At 45.4% G+C, this 18,067-nt stretch overlaps 1 protein-coding gene across 1 annotated transcript in view; it reads left to right on the top strand.

Annotated features, from left to right (window-relative positions):
- Nucleotides 1–18,067, top strand: part of LOC119178786 (proline-, glutamic acid- and leucine-rich protein 1) — a 77,060-nt gene that overhangs the window by 2,383 nt on the left and 56,610 nt on the right. Inside the window, exons 3-7 of the mRNA XM_075888404.1 lie at nt 227–332; nt 935–1,090; nt 3,094–3,165; nt 11,442–11,501; nt 13,397–13,559. Coding sequence (XP_075744519.1) covers nt 227–332; nt 935–1,090; nt 3,094–3,165; nt 11,442–11,501; nt 13,397–13,559 — 557 coding nt within the window. The remainder of the gene's footprint in view (nt 1–226; nt 333–934; nt 1,091–3,093; nt 3,166–11,441; nt 11,502–13,396; nt 13,560–18,067) is intronic.

Below are 18,067 nucleotides of genomic sequence, written 5' to 3'. Positions count from 1 at the left end.
TTTTTCTCGGCACCTGCTTATCTCACAACAGCATATCCTGGAGTTGGAACTACATACAGTAACTGGTTGGGCATATTAGAGTCGGCGGGGTGCGGCAAACGCAACTTTTCTGTGGGAGGGGTTGGGCTTGCAAAGCTGTCTGCTTTATTGCAGATCTTTCTCAATCATGTAGCATGACATTGCCCAATTGTTTTCTTGTAATTACATTATTCCTTGGTAATTGCAGCTATGATGCATTGCTGCTTCTGGACTGCTACCTCAGCACATTTCCAGTTGGCATTGTACAGGCGGATGCGCTCTCTTGGACACGGTCTATCATCCACCTTCTCGCTGTAAGTGTTGTCTAGCATGCATTCCATTTGACACATGAATGGCTGCATTTCAGCGTGTTGTCTGTGCAAGGTGCAGTCTTCCTATTTTCGTTTTCAGAGGACAGCTGATGAGTGCCAAAAACCACACATTGAGGTCTGATAATGGAGCAAAAGTGATTCAAGCTGATTGGCAATCCTCTTTTGTTTGTTTACATTATTATTATATTGTATATTCAGGAAATGTAAAATCAAATTCAAATCAGTTTGTGTGGTTTTTTTTTTATTGAATGGAGCACGTGAGTGCATGACCTGTGCTTTGCGGCAGCTGCTTTGAACTTGAGCAGAAGAAAGTTAGCTTCTGGCGTCATATATTTGGAGCCAGGATAATTATTTAATAAAAGCTTGCCTATTGGCCATGCCTAGTTATCCTAGCCAGCAATTGGTGGCACCAGATACAGATTTGCTTCCTCTTACTGCCAGTTTCTTATGCTTCAATTAGCTAGTGTGTGGCCACTTGTTTTCTAATGTAGAGGCGGGGTTTCTTGTTGGCGACATTGTGCTTGCTGAGTCAAGGGACCATTACTTTGCATTTTATCAACGAGTCAGTGTGTTCGATGACACAGGGCAAGCGGCCTCGGGGTGCCCAGCGAGCAGGCTGGCGTTTGCTGTGTCGTCTACTCCCTCTGTTGTCGGAACAGATGAACCGAGATGCTGCAGGACTGATGCCCGTGCTTTTAGAAAGGCTCCTGGCACACCTCTCATCACCGACTGAACAAGAGGTGGGCTGTCTAGCTTTTAAGCACCTAGTTATAATTGCTGTTTAGCTACATTGGTGGTGTCACCACTAACAAAAACTTTAGGCTTGGGGACGGAGGAAATACAATAGACCCTTTTCATAAATACGCCACCTGAAGGTGAGCTTTTCGTCAGTTTCGCTATGCAAAGGAGAGTGGGATAGTTAGCGCCATCATGAAGGCATGAAAAGCGAGCCGTCAAATGCGTGAGTGCTGTGATGATTGTGTTGGCGGCTAGTTCTCCGTATCATCCGCTGCAGTGGCACTGCTTTATAGCTTGAACGAGCTCCTAGTACTCACCGATAAGCTTTCTGAGCTGGTTCCGCTGCACACTGAGCAATATTTTGTACGCTTCAACGGGTTGGACGAGCACCTGGGACGCACAGCCTGCGTCGTCTGCTGCGGTGCCCTCACAATGGGGGCAGACTGTAGTTCACGTCCGCGACGCTAGGGGCGCCCTTTTCGAAAAGGGTGTATTGATTTTACTCGGAATGGGTCTGCAGCAGCCTCTCAGTGTAGACAGAAGGTGGGTTGCATGCTTAAACTATAGCAGAATTCAGTTATCACCCGCATTTTGTAAACTTTCGTAAGTAGTGTAGCATTGTTCATGGTTTTGAACGCTAAAATTTAAGGCGCTGCTAGGCAAATCCTTTCGTTTCCAGTGGGTACAGTTCATGTCATATCAACGTAATGACGGATAAACACTTACGTCAGAACCTCCTCAATGAGGTATTTCATGGCACAGTGGGTGCATGCTGCATTGTAATCGCCATCTCACATAGGTTATATAGGATCAAATGCGTCTATTTGTTTAAGTGCTTCGAAATTTGGAAAGCTCTAAATTCGTCTTGACACGAATTTAAGTGCTCAATTATGCGCACACGTCTAGTACTGTATTTTCTTGAGTACTACCCGCACTCCCAACAATTCGCAGAAAACTAAAAAAAAATTATCCTCGTGTGTGGCCACAAATCTAGCTTTCTTGCATAGCTGGGAAGCACTGCTATGAAGCCACCTTTGCAGACCAGCATTCACGTTTTCTGTCTTGACCTAAAGGGGTGGTGCCATCGAAATTCAGGGCTAAAACAAGCCTCTGTATGCTAGGACACTCTACACGAATGGTTGGACACAGAAGATGTTTATAACATATTTTAATTCACCTCCGAAGTGTACCTAAATGCTCATTTTCTCGGCTGAAGCCCATGGCAAGCGCGTCCAGAACTGTTGTAGTACTGTAGGAAAGGTAAGGAAAGTTGCAGTGACTTCACATTAGATCTGTAGTGAGCTTAGGCGTGCGCAGGTTTCCCTTTCAGGGTAACAAAGGCTGATCGCAGTGCAACCCCTCTCTATTATGTCAGTGTGTGGGGCTGTGTTATCACAACCCCCTCATAGGTGACTATGGGAGTGGCCACTCCCATACCCCCCCCCCCCCCCCTCCCATGTGCATGCCTATTGTAGTGAGGCGAGTAACTTCCGAAAAACTTCCAGCACGTACGTACTGCAAACGATCGTGACTGCTAGACGTTTGCTTTGCTGGTGCTTGTGCTGCACGTGTGCGAGAGAAAGCCAACGAGAGCAGACGATAATCAGCACGACGTCTGTCACAGCCTTTTTTGGCCATGTGACCAAGCTACACTGCTATGTCCCAGTCCAATTCAGCGCCCAGAAACCGAGAACTGTTTGCACAAAAAAGGCAATATTAATTTATTTAGTGAAAATAAATGAATTCTGGTGTGTGTATCATGCTTCCTAGAGCTATAAGAAATGCTTGCAGCAAAGAATGTGCAAGCCACAAAGATGGTGGCACCATTCCTTCATGCTCAATTAAAAAAATTTTTGTGGGTTATATGCAAGAAAAGACAGATATATTGTTATCGTGACACCGTAATACAGATTCATTATGGCTCCCTGCTTAGGAAAATATGCAACAAATACACAGCACTTCTAATTCACTGCACTCATGTGTTCTCATATGTGTTTTCTTGCAGCCTGACGAAGGCGCATTGATGTGCCTGTTGGTCTGCATGAAGGAGTATGGCCGTCTGATGAGCTCTGTTCAGGTGGGCATGAACTTTACTGTGCACTTGGTTTAGCCCTAACTTGTGCCTTCGTGAGGTGGAGCAGCTTATCTAAGGCACCATGAGCAGAGAAGTGTTTATATGTATACGCTGGTAATCTGCAGTAGGTGCTAAGGTGAGGCAAGCCAATGTGGCTGGTGGATTCTGGTGTGCCGTATTTTTGTGCACCTAGTGCTAGAGGTTCTTTGCAAAACATTACCTGCACCACATTTTTTGGAAATCCTACAGTGCTAACTGGTCTCTTCGTAGGAAGAACGCCGATTTTGTTACTTGATGTGACCACCTATCTCCTTTAATAATTAAAAAAAAAAAGTCCGCCCCTGTGGTGCAACGGTGCTCGGCTGCCGACTCGAAGGTCGCAGGCTCGATCCCGGCTACAGCGGTCACATTTCGATAAAGGGGAAACAGTAGAGGCATGTGTGCTTTGCAATGTCAGTGCACGTTAAAGAACACCAGATTCTCAAAGCTTCTGGAGCCCTCCAGTACGGCGTCACTCATAATCATATCGTGGTTTTGGGACATCGTCCTCATTATCAGTTCACTTCAGCTTGATACCTTAAAGACCCCCAAGGGGTTATTACATTAGGGGTGGTTACATGAAAATACAAAAGTGTCCTTTATCAGCCTAACTACCCCTGCATGGCAAACGCCTCTTTCATGTTTCTCGAATCACCTTATCCTGTGCTTTCAGCTACCACGCCATACCTGCAAACTTGTTAATTTCATCTGCCCACCTAATTTTCCGTCTCCCTCTCGCGGATTTGTCTTCTCTTGGGACGTGAAACCCCATATATGATAATATTATCTTTGATGAAAAGGTTAATTATTTCAATTTTTTTCAGTTTTATTATTACAGTCGAGCCCACTTATAACGAACCTGAGCGTGACGCGGAATCCGTTCGCTGTATCCCGAAGTTTATAGTAAATGAAACACAGCTTTTAAAAAAAGTTGCAAGTGAAAACACAGACTTTTTTTTGCCCCAAAAAGACCGCGATGCACGTGTTTTGAAGAGCAGAAGCGATAAGGGCGATCTCGAGTTCATTTAAAACGGCAGGGTGCTCGTTCACCGAGGCCCGTGGCATAAGCTGCATGAGGCACTGGCTCCAAAGTTTCGTCGTTATTGCAATCCGATTCCTCCAAATCCCTCTCGCCACGTACTTCATTCACAATGCCCCAATCCGTGCACGGTTCCGCAGTGTTGGCATCATCATCGGCCGTAATTAAACCATCGCAACAGATGTCCCACCCGCTCTCCCAGGTCGGTGTCAACGACGCGCTGCCACAAATCGTCGCCGCAGTGCTCCTGTTCGGAAGCTTCAGGCTCGGCATCGGGCCCGACGTTGACGAAGTCGGCCTCGGGAAAACAGTTTCACGCGCATGTAGCCGTCACCGCGGCCCACGAAATATTCACCATCTCCACAGTTGAATACCGGGACGCCCGAAGCGGCAAGTTGGCTGTGAGGTGGTCAACAGCTATGAGCAAGCGCTTCGCAACGCAGCACCTAACGCGCACATTACGCTCAAGCCAAGCGGTCACATTTACGACGTTTTGTTCAGCGGCAGGAAAAAGCCTGCTAGTCCTCCCATCGGCCATCATGACCACACACGAAAACCAAGAGCGAGCAAGACGCGCACACGCGACACGCATGCCAGAACGTGTGGAACAGATCTGGGCCCGTTTCCAGTCAGAAAACGAAACTTATTTGAGCCAGCGTAGTGGGCAACGTGGAGCAGTGGAGATGGGCGAAGGGGTTGTAATCAAGAGGAGAGCAGACTTGCGAGAGAAGGGCAAGGAGTTGTGATAAAGAGAGTGGAAGATAAAGAGAGTGGAGTTTTCAAGGCGACCTTGAAAACAAACTCACGGGAAGGAGGCAGGCTGGGTAGCTTGCTTGGAAGGTCCGCGAAACTCGCATGTAGAAAAACTTAGAAAGAGTGCCTGCGCGCGCAGAAGTCAAAGCACAACCAACCGCCTGGATCGGTGCGCGCAGCAGTGTTCGAAGAATCGGCGTTCGTGGTCGTTTTGTTGTGCCGGCGGGTTTGCGTGGCCTCACGAACGTCGATATTTCGGGATTCGTTGCGTGCAAATCAACAGTCGTTGTCGCGCTTCCGCATGCGTGCGGAAGGCATGCTGAGCCGAGTGCGAAGTGAGCGAGAACAAGTCCTAAACACTAAACGAATTGCAAATTATCGGAGTCGGTGGGGTAGCGTACGCGCGTGCAGACTATCGGATACAGTCGGTGGCCGAGGATGTTGGCAAATGGTCTGGTCACTCCAGGCCGGCGACGCCAACGACAGTACCAGCGATTGAAAACAGGGTAGATGGCCGAACGGTCTTTGAAACATTGGTAGCAGTGGGAAAATACGGGCCTCATCTGGCGATGCGAGGTGCTCAGAGTAGCGGGGGGGACAAAGGACGGATGGGTGCTTAACAAAAAGCAGTCGGGGCATGAAAGAAGGAAACAGCTTTCCTTCCTCCATGGGTTGGGGAGAGCGGCAACTAGAAGGTTGCGGAGGTAGAGTCGGCGTTTAACAATAGAAATGTATGGGCAACTCGCCGATGCCTGATCGGTGTTCGAAATTGGTTTCCTGAGAAGTTGGCAGACCGCTGACTCTGTTCGCTGTAAACGATCAGCGGCACTTGGAGACGTTCGTTGTAAGTGCGATTGTGTGCCGTTGAACAAATGTATATTTTCACGGTTATGCGGATATTGTTCATTTTAAGCGAAAGTTCGTTTTAAGCGGGGCCGTTATATGTAGGCTCGACTGTATAACTGAATTTGTGCTGTCACCTCAAGCTGTATGCTGTCTTGGAAAATGGAGTTGTAAAGGTGCCCAGCAAATATTGCGTTTGTCTTGGTTGTGAGGATCTCTGATAAATATCCTGAAATACCTTGTACTATACAGTTTCACGACCCTCGTTCATTTCGACGCGATAGTGTTAAAGAGCTTGTTTCGCGAAAATTCCAGCATCGGCATTGTTGGTTGTGAGTGAAAAATTATCATCTTATGCGTGACTGAGAAATCGAGAATGATGCAAATAAAATAAATTTTTAAAATTCTGGGACAGAGTCAGGATCAAACCCAGTTCGTTTGCAATGCAAGTGGATGTTCTACCACATGGCCACGTGTCTGCTTGTGAATACTGTGAAAATAACTTCTTCTTCTTGGAAATGCAGTGAAAGTGCTTTACAAACACACGCGTCCTGTATACATGGTTCACAATGCGGCATGAAATGTTGCAGTAATATCGGTGGTACAAGCTCCCATTGCCACCGGGTATCAGAACATGTATTTATCATGATTTCTTTGTGGTTTAAAAGCCGATAACCCACTACAGAAGGCACACACGCTACGGTGCCTGTTCCCTTAAGGGGGGACGCGCCCTTTGAAAACCGAAAAATCGCGAAAAAGTCGATTTTTTGAAAACCACATACTCGGGCAGTATGACTCATAAACTGCCTCTACTGTAAATATAAATGTCTAATTCATCGCGAAAGTACGTCAAATAAATTTTATAACATGCCGCGGCAGCCGGCAAGTGGCGAGCGAGCGCCAAAAATACCCCAACTTCGCGCGCTCGCCATTTCCCAACCGCTCGGCCGATCGCCGCCATCTTGATGTTGTTTTGCTCGTGAATTCTTGCGCTTTTTTTTTTCGCCACCCGCGGCAGTGGCGGTGGCGCTCCGAGGCGGGAGTCGCTCACGATTGGGGGGCTCGCGGAAGCTTTCGAATGTCCCGCTGCCTGGATGCGAAGCCGCGATTGGACAAAACGCGCGCCTCTCGAGGGAATGGGGGAACGCGCGGCTCCTATTGGCTGCTGCGCGCGATGACGTAGCTGCTTCTCCGGCATGCGCTGGCGTTCTTTGTGTGCCCCGTTTGCTATCATTCCGATCGGTCGTCACACGTGCTCCTCTATCTTTCACCGTCTTCACGAGACGATCTTCTACAGTCTTCACGAGACGATCTTCTACCGTCTTTACGAGACGATCACTACCGTCCTCACGAGACGATCTTCCGCCGTGTTCACAAGACGCGGATTGTTGCGCTGACGGTCACGATGGGCATTTCGAAGTTCAAGACTCTGCACGCGTTCGGTTCAAGAAAGCGTCAGCTGAAGCTCGTACGCATGGCGAAGCTCACCTGCACGCCCACGCGCGGCGACAGTTGCACCGATGCTTCCGCTTCACCTTTTCAAGACGATTGCGTCAACGCTTCTAGCGACGAGACTTCTACACCATCGGCACAAGGATCCGTCGTGACGAGTGAGGCTGGTGTTTCGTGCTCAAGTGCGCCTGGTGTGTCGCGCTCGCCAACCGCATTGATTCCGGCCCCGAACAGTGAGACCGCGTCGTCGACTGTGCACATCCAAACACGTTTTCGGACGTGCGAGGAGTTGGCGACGGCGGAGAGAGAACGTGCTGCTGTGCAACGAAAGCTTGGCGCTATGCCAGCGACCGTGAGGAAGTTTCAAGCGCTGATGCCTGAACCCGAAGCTGCCACCGCTACAACCGAAGGCGAGAGATATTTCCTCGTGCAAGGGGATGCCCTTAGCGACATGCTGTCCAAGACCCCGTGCCCGCGCTGCCTCGCGACCGGGATGAAAGTTCAAGGAGGCACCCAGCTTGGACTTGCCACGAAGCTTGAGCTGGTATGTCCACATTGTGGAATAGTTTCAAGTTCGTGGAGCTCTGCTCGTCAGAACGAGTCAAGGGCCTTCGACGTGAATATAAGAGCCATTAAGGCCATGAAACAAATAGGGAAGGGACAGACAGCCCTCAACGACTTTTAGGCAACTCTGAATGTTTCCCACCGTGGCCTGCACCACAGAACTTTCCAGAGGCACCTGAAGCAATTTAGAGAACCACAGCAACAGACCCTGGATAAATTCTATGAAGAATCGGCTTCTGCTGTGAAAAAGGTGTACAAGGAGATGGACCCATCTTTCTGCAAGGACATTACAGTGAACTATGATGGCACGTGGCATAAGCGCGGACATACATCTCACATTGGAGTTGGTGCAATCATCGAGTATCACACAGGCCTCATCTTGGATGCTGTAGTTTTATCGAATCGGTGTCTCGGCTGCCAGGTAGGACCGAAGCCTGAAGACGAGGGCTATGCAAGCGGGTTGAAGCACCATATGTGCCAAAAAACACTGATGCCAAGTCTGGGAGGATGGAGGTTGAAGCAGCTGTAACTCTTCTCACGTTCACTGTCCAAGCATAACCTCCGGTATACAACTATTGTATCTGATGGGGACAGCACCACATTCTCTGCCCTTCAACAAGACAATGTTTATGGGCTAGTCCCTATTGTGAAAGAAGGATGCTTGAACCATGTCCGGAAGAGGATGGGCACAGCCCTACGTAATCTTGTGCAGAAAAGCGAACAGGCTCTGGGAGGGAAGGGCAGATTGACAAAAGCCCTTATTGATAAACTCGCAGACTATTATGGCTGGGCACTGCGGAACAATTCAAACAATGTGGCTGCAATGCAGCGTGCAGTGATGGCGTCATATTATCACGTCACCTCAACTGACGAGGATCCTCACCATGACTTGTGCCCGGAAGGTGCAGACTCGTGGTGCCGTCATAATGCCTGCAAGGGGAATGGCGTGCCACCTCCAAAGCACAAATACAATCTTCCGGGCTACGTTGCAGAAGCGCTGCTGCCAGTCTACCAGCGCCTTTCGCAGGCTTCTCTACTGCAACGCTGCCTGGGAGCAAAGACGCAAAATGCAATGGAGTCATTCCATTCTGTCCTATGGTCCTTGATGCCCAAGGAGCAACATGCATCATTGATTGCTGTCGAGACAGCACTGCATGACGCAGCTTTGCGGTATAATGCCGGCTGCTACAGGGCCACCCAAGAGTTGTCGTCATCAGTGGGACTCACACCTGGCCACCTAACCATTCAACGAGCTGCAGAGAAAGACTCTCTGCGTCTGAGAAAGGCTCAGAAACGGATGAATGAGAAGCAGGAAAAGCGGCAAAGAAAAAGAGAGCCTAAGGACACATCTAGCTACTCTGCAGGGTCATTTTAGACCATAATAAATGTTTGAAACTTTCGAAGTCAATTTTCTCAGAATGACTTTTTTGGCCAGTGAGGCTGCTTAGTCAGGTGATCTCTCTGGAACTGCTGGTCTGATTTCTATCAGGTTTTTTTTATTATGCACCTTAATAAATTGCCCAGGGCAAGACAAGCCCGCTTTTTCAATTTATTGTGTCTGTAATTTGTAATAATTAACTAAAACTTCATTGATGAGAGCCAAATTGTGAACACTAAATTCAGTGCTCTGCGAACATTTTTTGGCAAGGAAATTTAAAAAAAGGGCTCTGTCTTGCCCTAAAGCACCTATCCAGGAATCATCATAGTGAATTTCACAGTGCTAGCACATTTTTCAAATTCTCCAGACCCTGACTAAGGGACCCATGTGGACTACCCTGATAAATGGCTGTAACTTGGGAACCAGTGAACATAACTGCATTAAACTTTGTGGTTATTCAATGGCTTTGCTATTAGTGTACCCTGAAAATTTCATTAAGATATCTCAACAAACAAAAACGTTGCCCTTCGAAGGTAGCCTCCCCCCTAAAAGGGGCCCTGCAACACTTGAGCATGGTCAGAAAGCGCTGCCGATCGGTAGTAGAGGCTCCCGACAACACGCGCGCCAAATAATATAGCGCAGCACATGGCCTGGAATTCACAACAAATGATCAAAGTCAACTAAAAATTGCTTTTTCTTCTCTCGACAAATGACAGAAGACGCTCAAAAATCACAAGTAGCAAGCCCATCTATCAGCCATTGGCTGATTCGAACATGGCGTACTCGCTCGTTACAAAGATCGTCGTGGGAGGCCGCTTCTTGTCCATGCGCGTGTTTGATCACAATGAAAAAGCCGCACATTCGAAGAAAAAAGTGCTCAAGGTCACGAGACACGGATGACGTACTTTCTTTGCCCCTGCCATCCCTTCCTGCTTAGCTTCCAGCGCTTTTGTCGGGACGAGAGAAGAGAGAATGCAATTGCAGCATGCGACAAATTTTTGTAATTCTGCTCGCACTGGACCGATTCTTAAAATTTCTGCGGGGTTGAATTCGTAAGGCAATAAGCTCTTCCATTGAATTCATGCCAGGGTTGCTTGAAAAAGTGTTTCAGGGATTTTTTGAGGCCACGTAGTGGGTGCATAGCGAGTTCAAAAAAGGTTTCATGCACTATGTGTTTGAAGTGCGTACTAGGAACAGGATATCCCTATCGCGTTCAACTCTTAAAGGCTAGGCTTTAGGGTACGGTAATTTTATTCTTTCAACTTCACTATGGCAATAATTGATTATAACAGTGGAATCTTTATGATATCTACATATTGTTATAAGTTGGTTTGCTTTTAACTGCTAAACCAGTTTCTGCCTTTAACAATGTGGTGGAATATCTTTTTTGTCTAGCACTACATGAGTTATTTGGCTCCTGTGTAACAAAGTAATTCACAACATATATTTAAAGGTAGTTGTGACATTAGGCTCTGTGTAGACTGGATGTGTCACAACTACCTTTAAAATGTATTAAGTAAAGCAGTTCACACTTGGTACGCCCAGCTTGCCGGGTATGAAGATTTGCAGGACTCGCACTTATGTTAGATTCTTCCAAAGCTGTCTTGTGTGCTAATGCGTGATAGGCTGTTTTTACGGGTTCTAGGATGCTCGGACCTTGTACGACTTTTTGGAGAAAATGGAATACATGCATGCATTGCTAAGCCCCTACTTTACAGCGCGTATGCACTGTAAAGCATCTATAGTGTGAATTCGAACAAGGCAGAGGCGTTGTCTCCCAATGGCCTTATCATGTTAATAAGGTTACCCTGTCATGTGGTGTTTCATGTACCGCAGAAATGGTCAATTGTTCAGACCATCTGCTTTTAATGCGGGATACAGTGGGTTCAGTTCTCAGCGCTGTAGGGCCACCCCGATTTTTCTCGCGGGAAGAGCCAGGGGTACCTCGACGTTGTGGGCACTTAATTTCTCAGAAAGATGGACTCTCCTTTCCTCTGTCTTGCTTCACTCCCCTTGCGGGTCGCACAAGTATGCGTCTTTCTCATTCTCAAATCACTGCTACTGCAGCTAAGTTGCTTGGTACCTGCATTGCATTGCTGATAGCCCTGCCTTCATTTCTATTTTGCTTTCCTATTTGGCTGCCAAGGTTGAAGCTCAAGTTGTGCCTCGAACTTTTACATTGCTAAAATTTGTTCTCTTGCTTCTTTCTAGGACGCCCTGGAGAAAACTTTGCTCAGGCTGCTTGTCACCTGGAATTCACAGCTGGTTCAAGTGAGTGTCATTGTAACCTGTTGGTAACACAGGTGCTTGTGAGAGCCAGGGGTCCATCAACCCGGTGCTGTAGCAGTATCATTCCGATACGCTAGGCTTTCGATAGTGCAAGTTAAGGGGACCCAAGGATTTTGTTTGAATTATCAGACGACCTCATAAATATGACTATGGGCAACATACCACCTTGTGCTTTACTGTTTATTGTTACTCGGGACAACAGTAGTGTCATGATTGCCAGTGAAGTCTTTTGTAAGAGTGTGCGACGATTGGAACTTTCGAAAATTTTTCTAGAAGTGGTTGCTATTCAATTTGGTTCGCACTGGACCTTTAACTATTTAAGATATTCGAACTTTCCAAAACCAAATAGTCAGTCCAATTGGCACTGGCTCTTTCAGATTTTTTTATATGCTTCACACCATTACATTCACACATTGCAGTGAAGTTGTCTTTTAAATTCTGTTGCAGTAGCAAATATATTTAAGGGGCCCTGAAACACTTCTTTAAGTAACCATGGAATGAATTTACTGGAAGAGCTTATTGCCTTACAAATTCAACGCCGCAGAAATTTTAAGAATCCGTCCAGTGCGAGTGGAGTTGCAAAGATTTGTAGCATGCTGCAAATGCATTCTCTTGTTCCAACGAAAGTGCTGGAAGCTAAGCAGGAAGGGATGGCGGGGGCAAGGAAACTACGTCACCCGTGCCTCGTGACCTTGAGCGCTTCTTTCTTTTTTTTCTTCGAATGTGCGGCTTTTTCAGAGTGATCGCGCGCGCACGTGTGAACAAGAAACGGCCTCCTGCGGCGATCTCTGTAACGAGCGAGTGTGCCATGTTCGAATTAGCCAGTGGCTGATAGATGGGCTTGCTACTTTTGATTTTCGAGCGTCTTCTGTCATTTGTCGAGAGAAGAAAAACATTTTTTAGCTGACTTTGATCATTCATTGTGAATTCCAGGCTGCATGCTGCACTATAATGTTTGGCTCGTGTGTTGTCTGGAGCATCTAGTACCGACTGGCAGCGTTTTCTGACCATGATCAAGAAGTGTTGCAGGTCCCCGTTTTAACCCGAGAAAAATGCTGGTTTTAACATTTACATGCACTGCGCCGTTGAAACAGTCCCTTGATATTTTTTAGAACGATTCACTGCACCGCACTCTGGTGTTGCGGCAAAGCTGTTTTCAAGGCTACCTTACAGCTGTAAGCAGATCGAGTCGCGAAAGCGCTTGTTCAAACCTACCGGGTAAAGGTGAGGGCTTTGATTAGTGTTGTTTCAGACCTAAAAGTCCGTAAAAATTGAAAAAGATTTTTACTATCCGAAATTTTTTATGTTTTTATACATTGACATCTACACGGCAGATTAGCAACTTTGAATTACAGGGCAAATGAGGCAACTTCGAGTTGCCTCATCCTTGATTCAAGAATGAGGCAACTAGTGAACACCAATTCTGCAGCAGTTTACCATCCTAGCCAAAAGAAACACTTCCATGTTCCTACCTCATAAGAATGTGCTTAGGAATCCTCTCCAACCTTTTTGCTGCAGTTTTACTTCAAAGTACTCAAAAAAAAATTAAACAAATATTTGACAACTACTCGAAAAGCATTCGATTTGATTGACGCTCAAACTTTATTATTCGACTTCACTTCACCTTCAAAATTTTTCTATCCACACAGCTATAGTTTTCAGATGCCAGCTGTCATACTGGTACTCATTTTTATGCAGCGAATATAGTTAAGGCACAAAAATAACTTGTTTATGTGCCACTACTAGCCCTGTCGAAATCTATGCTTTTCCTACCAGTTCTCTACCCGCCAGAGCATAATCTGTGTTAGCATAGTTTCATCTGATTGATATGTGGGGTTTAATGTCCCAAAACCACAGTTTCATCTTATGTATTCCAGGAACTGGTTTGTGAGTGTGTCGCACTACTTCCTTGTTGTCGGCGAGCTGGTGGTGGTGGCAACAAGGGCGCGGTTGCTTCGGAGGCCTGGTCGCAGCAGCTGGGTCGCCTCATGGCCACTGTGCACACAGCGCTTGACAGCCTGTTCCAAGACCTGCACATAGGTGAGTCAAGGCCTCAAGTTTTATGTGTGTGTGTGTGCATTGTTGGGCTGCTTCAGTTTTCTTTTGTTTGCAGCACTGCAGGGATGAGTACACTTGGCCTAAGCAGTTTCATATGTTGAATGTCATGGTTTAGTTCAGGCTCTGTTTCTGCTCGGGCACCTCCGCATAAGAGCTACGAAGGCTTTGCTTGTGCCTTTCACTAATTCAAACGACATTCCAGTCATTTAGATTCTAGTGTTGTTTTTGCTTTGTGTGGGTGCACGTGACAGTTAGTCGCCCAAGAATCATCGGTTCTCCGAACTCACTACCTACGCTGTATATTGTGGCTTCATCTAGAATATGCTAGGGTGTAGATGGTATATCGAGGAGACAATTATTGGATACCTGGCCAAGTTTCATGCCTAGCTTTTCATTAAGCAACTGGTTCGCATAGGAAGCGCACAAGCTTCGGGGTGTCTACCAACCTGGAAAACCCCCGAAAAGTCGGGAGAATTCGGACCCTTGTGGAGAGGTCAGGGAATTTCTGGAAAACCTGGCCAAGTTATGGAAAATGACAGCAGCCTGTGCGACTGTCACAAAAGTAAGCATTATTGATTAAAAGCTTAAAAAGTCGCTCCTTTGGCTGCTACAACAGTGAACTGCTAGAAGAGGCGGGAAAAAAAAGAGCAGTGCATAACGGTTGCTTCTTGGTGTAGACACGAAAGGATGACCGAACCAAAAGAACACAGCAGTTAATGATGTTCCGGCACCCATTATAGGAGTTTTGTTTACTATAAAAGTTATAAGGAAGGCACAGCATATGCCTAAGTACGTAATTTAAGGGGGCATACTGGTCTTAGACATATTTTGTTTATTCAGTGATCTTGGTCAAATTGCACAGGATTATGCAGTTTTTGCTGCTGATTTCAAACATTCAATTAGTTTTCCTGTAACTCATCTTGTTCCTGAAATAACTTAAGTTCACCCCCTCTTGTTTAAGGTCGTTATAGAAAAAAGTGCTTTTTATGTGCGTATAGAAAAAAGTGATACTTAAGATATGCCAACAAAGACTAATGACTATAGAATGAAAGTATGCAAGAGTTTTTGTTTTTGTTTTTAGGCCTTGGTTATTTTACAGCAAAAATGAACTATCCATTTTCAAAAGCAGTTGGAATTGTGGTACAATTTTAATGAGTAATTAATTAAAAAGGATTGTGCTCTAGATTCTGCTCCCATGCTTGCATTCTACACACATACAGGTTTCCACTGCAAAAAGAATTATTGTTGCACCTGTCCTAGCTGCAGAGATATTGAGGTCTCAAAATTGAACAGTCGTAAATTTACTTTTTTGGGAAAAATGGAAAAAAAGTGAAAGCACACAGCTTCTTCAAAAAGCAACAATAATGGTGTGCATGTTTTGCAATCCTCATAAACGTGTTCATAAATTCGTAGCAGAGCTTCTAACACAGGTGCCGGCAAATTATAAAAAAGCCTTGAAGTCGGTTCCCCCCCCCCCTTTTTTTGCAGGTTCTGCATGTTAGCAGCACCATGTATCTGGACAGTTAGAATGACATCACAAAAAAATTACCACTTCCTGGTGTGTGAAAATTTGCAGAGATATAGAAAAATACTTGCAGAACCAAACGTGGTAACCTTAAAAAATGATTTTTTTTTGGTCACTTTTTGGTCCCAAAGACCAGTCTGCCCCCTTAAGCAGTGAGAGTACATTGTTGAAACGTCCTGTGACTCCTGTGCATCCTAAGTGAAGTCGTCTATGTGCAGAAATTGCAGGTGCAAGCATGATGCAAGCTTTTCTTTTTACAAAACATGCGCTTGACCAGTCAATTCAGTGGCCTGTAGATTCCACGTGTGCTATGAGAGCACTCGAGGTCACGCATCGTTTCATGATGTCATATTCGTGTTGTTTAACTCTTTTATTGATATCACTAGTTTCACCGATGTACTGGTTGTCATAATTGTGACAGGCTATGGCATAAACAATACAGGGGAAATTTCTGCTCAACAGCTTGTCCTTCACTTTGACTAAAGCATTCCCTAACTTGTATGTTGGTACATGCACTATATTGATGTCGGTTGCTTCTACATATCACACAGCGTAACTTTTGTACCACAACATTGCTCACTGCACATTTGTGCATTTTTGTCTTGGCCACAATTTGGACTCGTCTTGAAGACCTTCTTGTTGGGCTAGAAGCTTGCAAGGATATCTCATTCCTTTTATTATTAATAGTATTATTATTATTGGTGATGCAACAGCAAACATCTTCAGCTACACTCATATTGCTGGTAGCTCGTGTTTCAAGGATAGCATTTGGATAACTTAGCTAAGTTTCTCACTGTAGTTTCTTGAGATTGTTTAAATCTGCGATTACTTTTTAGCATCTTGTCATAGAAGAGTGCGTTAACGAAGGTAACATGCCTATATTTGGGATTCATCTGTGGGATCGAGGAAACTGTTGCAACTTGACAGGTTCCTTCTTGCCACCACATATTCAATTGTCGCCACTTTAAACGTTACCGCTAGCTTTCATTGCAGGCATCCGAGGACTTCTGTTGCACTCCAAATGTCAGAGCCCAGAGAAATAAAACCCCAACATGCATGTGCTCGTCAAAAAAAAGAAAGAGAGAAAGACAATTTTGAAGTACGGCTCTGTTCTTGCAACATTGTCATTAGTTGTCAAGGCAATGTGCACAGCATACGTGAGTAGGTTTTCTTTTGCTGAAAAATGTATGTTTCAGAGGTGTACAAATTAGGCAGGAATGTAAATCAATAGTAAATACAGCAATTCAAGTCGAATCAGATCCAATCTAATCCACATACTGAATAGTAAAGTGAAAAATACAGCAGTCCAGGTGGATCCAATCTAATCCAATCCAAATACTAAGCGGCGTGGGCTGCAGCCATTATAGTGAACTACAGTAGACTCTCTTTAAGGGAAGATGCAAGTCGAAAAACGCGAGTTTTTTTTTCTTTTTTTTTTCAAAATTACCGATTTTTTTATTTTTACTTGTTTTGATAAGATTAGTACCTCTACTGTTATGGGAAAAAAAAAATACAGGTCGTGACTTAACTGGACATGCTTTAAAATTGCATCTAAAGAGCACAGGGTGCCTGTTAAAAGGTCCAAAGTGTGCAGTCTTCTAGCACCCTGCCACCGATAATGCGCCGCCGCTCGCCATTGTTGATCGCATTAGCCGAAGAGTCGAGCCTCACTCTTCAAGTAACAACAGTTTCCCTCGCTGATGCGTCGCAAGAAATAATAAAAAGAAGCACGCTTTTGCGCGTTTTTCGAGCGCCGCGACTGGCTTATCACGTGGTACGAATCGGGGCCCGCCATTGGCCACTGCGCGCCTGTATGTGCTGTGAAGCCTATTTGCGGGGTCCATGTCTTGTCGAGCAGCGCAGCTGAACAATGCTTTTCTTGTGTAATTATCTCCGTTATGAATGAAAAAAGCATTGCTCGCAAGTGAAATCCGTTGTGTGGCGCGCTCTGTAGGAATAGGCTACGAGCAGCTGGTCCGATTTGCGGCTGTTGTTGGGTTGCAAAAACCAATGCATCAAAAGTCATTCACACCCGTCAGCCGGAAAGTTCGTGATATGGCAATGGATGACGTCGGCACGAATCTTGCGACGTCGAAAGAGCTCCCTGTGAGAGAACTTAGGAGGGACGACATTGCCATTATGTATGATGGTATGTGACTCAAACATGGCCGCAAAATGGCATGACACTGGACTTAGTTTGGATTTCGCAGTCCTGTCGAACTTCTTCCTAGCTTGCAGTTGGCACAAGGCTCTGCCAGATGGAACGAAAGTTTGGCAAGCGTTTCATGGCTCTGTCTGTGAGCGAAATGTCTGTGAGGAGTCGGGTCAAAAAAGTCGAGAGGGACACTCATGGGGCTGGCGTAACTTAGCTGCAGTGGCCACTAAAAGAAGGATTGTTCTTTTTGGTGTGCAAATTTCATCAGATTCATTGATATCTTTCATAAATAAAAACTCAATTTTAACATAAAAACTCGTTTTTCTCAAAACACAAATGTTGCCATCTTTTTCAATGCGCCCCTCCCTCTTCAAGCACTTAGAGTGCTCGGATCTGCATTAAATTTTGCCCATATTTTTTCCAAAGTATGGCGAATGCAGTTATCTAATTTAAATTTCAGTATTTTATTGTATAAGAAAAAAATTCTATGTAAACCTTTACTAGAGTAGGTGAAATATGGAATTTTTACGTCTATTATTTTTCATGCCTATTACATATTTTGTTTGTGCTTCCTAATTAGTTATTTGCATTCTACACTTTATTTTAAACATTATGAACTATGAATGGTAAAAGATTACGGAAGTTTAGGGATGAAAAAGGGGGGGGGGGGGGCAAAAGGGTTAAGGTTTTCACTTTGTCGTTTCGCAGAGCTAAAAGTAAGCAACTTGCCAAAAAACAAATTATATATTTGAAATCAGCATAAAACATTTCATAAACAGCTCAAGTTTCATTGCTCTAGGGTGAATATTA

Source organism: Rhipicephalus microplus, chromosome 1 (assembly GCF_043290135.1).
Source record: "Rhipicephalus microplus isolate Deutch F79 chromosome 1, USDA_Rmic, whole genome shotgun sequence".
In the NCBI taxonomy this organism is placed as follows: domain Eukaryota; kingdom Metazoa; phylum Arthropoda; class Arachnida; order Ixodida; family Ixodidae; genus Rhipicephalus; species Rhipicephalus microplus.
The sequence above is the reverse complement of the archived record's forward strand: the minus strand, read 5'-3'. Positions and strand labels throughout refer to the sequence as shown.